The 7900-nt window shown below is 28.4% G+C and overlaps 1 protein-coding gene across 4 annotated transcripts; it reads right to left on the bottom strand.

The window, feature by feature from the left end:
- Positions 1-201: 201 nt before the first annotated feature.
- Positions 202-7627, bottom strand: LOC133804487 (agamous-like MADS-box protein AGL11). Of its 4 annotated transcripts, none has more exons than XM_062242642.1 (9): positions 7420-7625; positions 5912-6106; positions 2722-2806; positions 2458-2519; positions 1924-2023; positions 1394-1435; positions 1251-1292; positions 916-1073; positions 202-596 (listed from the first exon to the last, which is right to left on the bottom strand). In XM_062242642.1, the coding sequence occupies exons 2-9, from the start codon at positions 6091-6093 to the stop codon at positions 593-595; spliced, it is 675 nt and encodes a 224-aa protein (XP_062098626.1). In that variant the 5' UTR covers positions 6094-6106; positions 7420-7625; the 3' UTR covers positions 202-592. The 4 variants fall into 4 exon arrangements, with proteins under 4 accessions (XP_062098626.1, XP_062098623.1, XP_062098625.1 ...); XM_062242639.1 differs by having other exon boundaries at positions 5912-6162; positions 7420-7623; XM_062242641.1 differs by lacking the exon at positions 7420-7625 and adding an exon at positions 6819-6912 and having other exon boundaries at positions 5912-6162.
- Positions 7628-7900: the final 273 nt, after the last annotated feature.

The following is a 7900-nucleotide window of genomic DNA, read 5'->3' as shown; positions in this document are numbered from 1 at the left end:
GGTACGTAGCATTAATATTTGATGTATGTGTTTATTATTTTATAAAATTTGAGGTACTTACCTAATTAATAATAAGCCTGATGATGAATATGTTTAATTCTAATTAATAGATCGAGTCGAGGTTGAAAGAGGCAGTTATAGCATCCTTGAACAAAAATTGAATATGATAAATAAAGAGTTTTTTTCTAAAATGATCCTGTATTTGATCAAAGTACATCGTACCATTCTTACCACATGGATAACATGATTCATCAAAACACATCTGATCATAGTCTCAAAATGAGAAATTTTTAGCCAAATACAAAAGATTATGCTAAAGATCATAGAATTGTTCGATCCATGCATGTTCTCTGGCTATTGCCCAAGGTTCTTTGAGAGATCTAACACACGACTTACATATATATATATATATAAGTATATTTAAGTCATTACAATCACAATTCGATCATTAATTTGCATCCAATTCTTTGCTTTTAGTTAATTAAGAAAGTCCCAAAAGCTAACTGATGAGATCCGTCCACACAAAATTCGACATTGATATCTTTATTTTATATAATGCTGATACCTTTCACAAGTTTCCTTTTCGACGAGTTCACCTGCATTAATCAAAAAAGTGATTTTATTACTCCCATGTATTAATTAATGGAGCAATGTATATATATATATATATTTTTAATGTTTTAAGTCCTAACTATGTTTAGCAACAATATATATAATAGTTTATATCCATAAAATTCGACTGTACTAATCAAAGTTTCGATCCTTGATTAGTTTGTTGATTTCGAATTTTGTTTTGTGTTAAGGGCTAATATAAGGAAAATGATCTACTAGAAAAGATTAATGCATATATATATATATATATGTATTTTAAGCAAAACGACGATAATTAAAGGTATAAAGTTTATTAATTATTACCCAAGATGGAGCATTTTCTTGTCTTGGTGAGAAAAGGAAGTTCCAGCCTCAATAAGATTAGGGTTAAAGAAATTGCGTGACGAAGCTAATGCCTGAATAGCATTGAACTCTGACCCAGATACCATGTTGGCTTGATGAATCCTTTCAATCTCTGATATCTGAAGAATATTAGAGCAAAAAATTAAAAAAAAAAAAGAAAAAGAAGCTAATTGTGTCACACTGCATCTTTTATATATAGTTTTACTATTATTTTTCTCATTAAAAAACACACTCCCGAAAGTAGACAAAAATAATCATTTTAAGCAAAAGTCTGTCTTAATAATTGATGTTATTACCTTACTTCGCAGACAAATGTTTTCATTTTCCAGGTCCATTTCCTAATAATATTCAGGGTACGGTATCAATAATCAAATTATGGTTAAATATAATATATATATATATACACGAAGATAGAAAGAAATGTATAAGGTTATTTTACCCTTTTCTGCAGGTACTCAATATCTGCCAGCAACATTTCATGCTGTTTTTCCAGGGAACACGTACGGAACAGAAAAAACAAAAAGTTGTATTAAAAAGAGATGAAAACTTATATTTATATATATATATATTTATATTATCTTATTAGTTAGTTTTGAGGGAATATACACTTTTGGTACATTTGTTTTTTCAAAGTATGATTATATATGACCAAACCAGCATATATATATATATAATTTATAGCACTATTAAGACTAGTTTGATTAAATTAATAAAATTTTATTAATTAAATTTGAGTTTAGGGTACTAAAATATGTATAATTTTAAAATACAAGATTCTAAATATGTACGATTTTAAAATGCAGGATACCAAATAAACATTATTTGTAAATTTAAAGTAGCAAAGATGATACTTTACAAAAACTCGTAGTTCCAAATAATTACCTATACCCTAGTTTTTTTTTTATTATTATTATTATATTTTTAATAATAAATAAGAAATTAATAAAGGAGGAGGATCAAATACTATACCTTCTTGGACCTGATTCTGGTGATTCCTCTTTCGAGTCTAGTCTCCAGCTGTTTAAGTTCTTTCACGGAAAGTGAACTTAAGGAATCTCCCATCAAGTGCCTGCACACAAACAAATATATGGAACACATACATGCATTTACTAACACTCCACTTCTCCCACTTGATCATTAAATTTTGACTACATAAATATATATATATATATATAATATACAAATTGTTGCATGCAAAAATTTTAGAAATTCTTGACCATGTTCTTTTTTGTTAATCTGTTGTTGCAATCATTCATGTATCAACTTTGAATGGTAATTATATATGCATGGTAAATATATTTATGCACAAGTAATTACTTTTTGCTAGGTTTTTAACCTTTTGTCGCATATGTATTATATATATATATATATTAATTCACTGTTCTGAGTTGTGTGATCATTACTTCAACACCACAGAACCAAAATTATATCAGATTATCAAAATTTTATATCCTATAATATATATATATATATATATATTAGGAGGAGTAATGGGATGATTACCTGTTAGAATTCTGCAGCATTTGTATCTGTTGTCTGAGTTTTGCCGATTCTTGTTGGTAATACTGTGTGTGTGTACATATATATATATATATATCTCAGTTTTTTCATGAGGAAAAAAAAGACATTAAAATATAATGACATGTGTATATAATTTGTTATACATACTAGCTATAATCCAGTAATTATTTTTCCTTTTTGATGTACTGTATATATATATATAATACAAGTATATATATTTAGATGATATAAATATATATAATTTACCTGGGCGTTTATTTCTGTAATAGAAGTTGCACCTGTGTTATCTGAACACGTCTTCTTGTACCTTTCTATGGTTGATCTTATGCAGCTACAGTACCAACATCAGTAAACGTTGTAATAATTAACTTTCATTAATCCAATTGTTTAATTTAATTAATTACAAAATTCATTAATATTTTATATTTGTCATATATATATATATATATAATTTTGATGAGACCCGGTGCTACACCCAACAAATCAACTCGAAAGATATTATATGATATAGCCCAATGATGTTAAATATATAGACAAAAGTCTACACGCACTCGAGTCAAAATGGAGATAAGATTATAATGTGGAATTCTCAATTTAATTACAAACTCAAATAAGTCTATAGGCTATAATAATAACTCAAATAAAGAATTATATATATGTAGGACTGGCAAGTACGTAACATATAAAGGGGTAGTTGAAATTTTAAGCACTTATGTCTTTGGTGGATACATTTTAGCTAGTGACGATGGGACATGAATCAGATCGATTGCACATGATGCAATATCCAAAAATCAGATTAAACATAAAGCATTAAAGAGTTTTTTCAAGTAGTATACTCAGCTCAACTCTTAATTACAGTGAGTCAGTGACAAATTTTAAAGTAACTAGATATTAAACGATTGGCTGAGAACAATATATAATGGCAAATCCATCCACATAGATCCCACTAGTGTTATATATATATATATATTCACTGTCATGTCAAATATTTCATTAATTGAAAGTACATTTAGTGTAGAAAATTTTATGCATGAAAAATATATATTATTCATATTATAATGGTTTAAATACTCTGAGTACGTAAATTTCTTCTTTCATGAGAAAAACAAATCCACATCATTAAATTATATACAAATATATGATCAGAGACAAACATATATGATAAAATCTAGTGCGAAAAGATAAGATCAAGTTAATTATAAATGACCTATAACCAGTATATATATATATAAATTAAAAATTTCTCAAAATTAAACTCATGTACATATTTATATAGCTAGCTGGCCAACACCACAGATTTTGAAACACGTACGTAAGAAATGTGTAAGTACTCACACCTTAAAGGAATAATACTAGGTTGACTTGAATCACAGCAGCCAATCAAAGTTAAATAGATAGTAAAATAACCTTGTACGTATCCCTTTTATACTTGTAGTAGGCCAATCTTATTTATACACTCTCTCATGTGCATGTTTCTTACTATATACTTTTTTATATATATATATATATATTATCATTTTTATGCACTATTGATTGACAAGTAGTGTCCCAAACCCATAGGGAAAGTTTAAAGAAAACCAAAGTTTAGCCAAAATATATACACACAAATATTACCCGATGAGACAATTTAGACTATCCAATCACGTTTATAAAAATAAAGATACATTGTTTTGAAAAGCAGTAATAGGGTACATATTTTAGGTGCACGTATTAAAAACTCTATATAAATGGTATATATATATATATATATATGGTTTTGTATAAATACACACACGAGTTACGAGCCATGCATGTATATGTTTGAGAAGGGTCCATCTTGTGATTTGATCCGCAAAGAATGGACACTATATATTTTGTGAAGTAACACAAAGTAATAGACAACTATAATGAGATAATTTTTATCGTCTTTTGGCAGAAAAAGAGATAAAAATAAAATAAAAACTGCAGGAAAGGACTGATTTTAGCCAAAGGGAATAGTTTTGAACCTTTTCAAAAAAAAAAAAACCCATACCAATATCATGAAAATTACTGTCACATGTCTCTAGTACTTATTCGAAAGCTAAACGTGGCAAAAGAAGACAATGAACGCAAGGATATCCCACAAACATTCAAAGAGGAAAGATTCAGAATTTATAAAACTAGGAACTAGAGGTAGAAGCAATCTCCTCTAATGATAATTTATGCTCATACTGGCTTGTCTTACTTTTCACTGTAAATTAATGACTTTTTTATTAGTAAAAAAAGCTTAAACACATCAAGCAATGGCCGATTCTGGCAGAGATGAATAAGTACCAAATCGGTGCAAGAGCACTACGTGTTTGAACTGAACTCAGATCTCCTTGGTTTGCATTTTTGTTCATTATTATTCGAACAGTTTAGTCCCATATTTTATTTATCATTACATATGATATAGATATGTATGTATGTATATTAACATTTCTAGCTATATATAAATTTTTTGACAGAAAAGTAAAAAAGAATTACTGGGGATGTATCACTTTATGAGGATATGAAAAACTGAAAGTAATTTGGTGAGAGAAGTAGTTGTACCACAAACACAGGAAGAGAAATTGGATTAATTATGTATAGAGAAACTGGATATAGTATAGCAGCAATATTTTTAAAATACTCTTATTTATTTGTCTATTAAATATAAGCTGAGCCTTGTATTGTATCACAGATTCTCATGAATTATTATTATTACAAGTTCACTGAAAATTATGACAAAGTGAGAACATGAAAAGACACCCGGCAAGATGATTCTTTTCAAATAAAAGCAAACCTAAATTGGTGCAAATATTGCTTTTTGAGCTATCCTATATATATAGCTCCTAGGCAGTATAGCAGGTAAGCTAGTTAATTTCAAATTTTGTGGTGCCTCTGGCTCTGTTTATTAGTGATGATGATGATGATTATTATCAAGATATATATTGATACAACAATTTTGAGCTGTGTATGTATGTTACATAAATGCGCACACACACATGTCTATATATTTATAGAGTTTGCTATAATAGCTGAGGATTTCAATTTTCAATAATATTATAGATAAATTCTAAAATTAGATTTGGAAAATAAAAGAAGGAATTTTCTTCCACTTAACAAGTCTAATATGCAGCATATATAATGACACGCTTCTTTCACTTTAGTACAATATAATATTTTATATTTTGGGACAATAAGTTTTTTTATTTTATTTTTTATTTTTTTTTTAAAAAAAGGTCATATCATGGATAGAAATAATAATTAGTCTGGAAAGCTAAAATAGGTACATCGTCTGGTCTGACTATATTCCCAATTATGAAAACGAAGACTTTGGGGTTCTGAAAATGGATTCATGAACGCTGTTAAGGTATCTCTATAATAATAATAATAATAATAATAATAATAATAATAAAATTTGGTATAGATATTAATTATTAATTATAGTACTTACTTGTTGTTGGAGTACTCATAGAGACGACCACGGCTGGAGAAGACAATGAGGGCTACCTCGGCATCACAGAGAACTGATAGCTCATAAGCTTTCTTTAACAGTCCATTTCTTCTCTTGCAGAATGTCACTTGTCGATTTGTTGTGTTCTCAATCCTCTTTATCTCTATTTTTCCTCTCCCCATCTTTTTTCACTACCTACCTAGTATTTATTATATATTAATTTACTGTCACTTAAAACCAGGCCAAGTAACCTGGAAAACACACAATAATTAATCAATTAGAAGAAAATGAATTATATTTTTAAGCAGAGAGAACGTAAAAATGAAGAAATTTGAAAAGACAACACATTATTAACACCAGATGCTATATAATAATGTGCCAAAAAGAATATTATTATGACATGTGTATATATATATATATATTTGCAGATCAAGATTTAAAAACAAGATCGTATAAAAGATCATATAAAAGATGTTTGGTATATATATATATATCAATCTCTATTTTCAAAGCTAGCTTGTATGTATGTATGAAGGTGAATATATATATACACATGCTTATTATGATTTTGAAAAGAAGAAGAATCCCAAAGAAGTTCGGATAAAAGCTTGCTTTTAAGCCACGAAAATCTCAATTAGGGATGTGTTTTTTTTCAGTCATATTTTGTTTTTTTTATGCATTGCTAAATATTGCCTCTCTCATTGGGGTTCAGCACTAAAGATAAAACACTCACGGTGATGAAAGACTCACCTTTAACTCAAACACATTAAGGGTTAATTAATAATAATATATACACATATAAAGATCATATTTAAGAAGAACAATTGCAAGAATATTTATATATAACTATATATATATATATTCGAAGAAAAATAACATAAAGAATCTGGTACATTAATTGATTAACCTTCGTGTTACATTTAAAACTCAAAATAAGATCAGCTCATATATATATATATATATATTTGGAGCAAAGAATCCAAATAACTGGTTCCGGCCATTTTCTCAAACAGAACTCCTATATTTATAAATATGAAACATATATAATATGTTCAAGAGGAAAAAAACAAGGGAGAGAGAGATAATAAATTTCAGTGTACCTAAATATATACCAGTGAAAAAAGAAAAGTAATAAGATGAAAGCCAAGTGGCTAGTGGTACTTGATATATACGATGAAGAAAGTAAATTAATATATCAAATCTATTGGACATTGAAAATTAAGCAAATAATGGTGATCTAATGAAAGCTGGTGGTAGCTCTTGAAATAGTGAAAGAAAAAAAAGGAAAAACATGCAGATCGATCTCCAGGAAAAAGAAAAGTAAAGAAGATTCTTTTGTGTAGGTAGCTAAGACTACACGATGCACATAAAAACAGATCTAAGAGTAATGACCATGCAAATCTTTATATTGTATAAAAGAAAGCTAGTTAGCTATATATTATTTCATACATCAGATCTATGATAATCACCGAACATTTTCTTTAAATGATCAATCACAGGGCACAGACCTCTCTTTTGGGCTTCCTACTCCGGGCACTTCAGCTTTCGGAAAACCTTGTTCCTAAAGAAGCCAAAGTGTATAGTTTATATCCTATAATATAAGAAGACTTGTACCACTTCTTTCTTCAATTATAGCGCTCTCTTTCTTTCTTTGTCTCTATTTATAATTAATATCGAGAAAGAGAGAGGGAGAGGGTTCTCTCTCTCACTACTTCTCGAGAAAGAAAAGAACCTTATTAAGGGTCGTTTTTGCCAAAAGCCACTTAAAGACTTGGTGTTTTAGCTAAATCAAACCGCGCTTGCAGGTTTCAAAATCACGCCATATATTGCAATTCATGATTAGGGTTATTGTATTAGTTGGTTATTAAAAATGTGCTAATGACTAATGTGCCATTAATCAAGAGATCTATATATATATATATATAGTTATAAATATACAATATTAATTACTAGCTATACAGTTGTATCTCTATCTTAGTTTTATAGATA

Source organism: Humulus lupulus, chromosome X (assembly GCF_963169125.1).
Source record: "Humulus lupulus chromosome X, drHumLupu1.1, whole genome shotgun sequence".
In the NCBI taxonomy this organism is placed as follows: domain Eukaryota; kingdom Viridiplantae; phylum Streptophyta; class Magnoliopsida; order Rosales; family Cannabaceae; genus Humulus; species Humulus lupulus.
Note: the sequence above shows the minus strand (reverse complement) of the source record. Positions and strands in the feature narration are given on the sequence as shown.

Coding starts and splice junctions, on each gene's coding strand:
- LOC133804487 (XM_062242643.1), bottom strand. CDS start 6,093: ATGGGGAGAGGAAAAATAGAGATAAAGAGGATTGAGAACACAACAAAT. Junction 2,807..5,911: donor TATGAGTACTCCAACAACAA/GTAAGTACTATA, acceptor TTGGTACTGTAG/CTGCATAAGATCAACCATAG. Junction 2,520..2,721: donor TTACAGAAATAAACGCCCAG/GTAAATTATATA, acceptor ACACACACACAG/TATTACCAACAAGAATCGGC.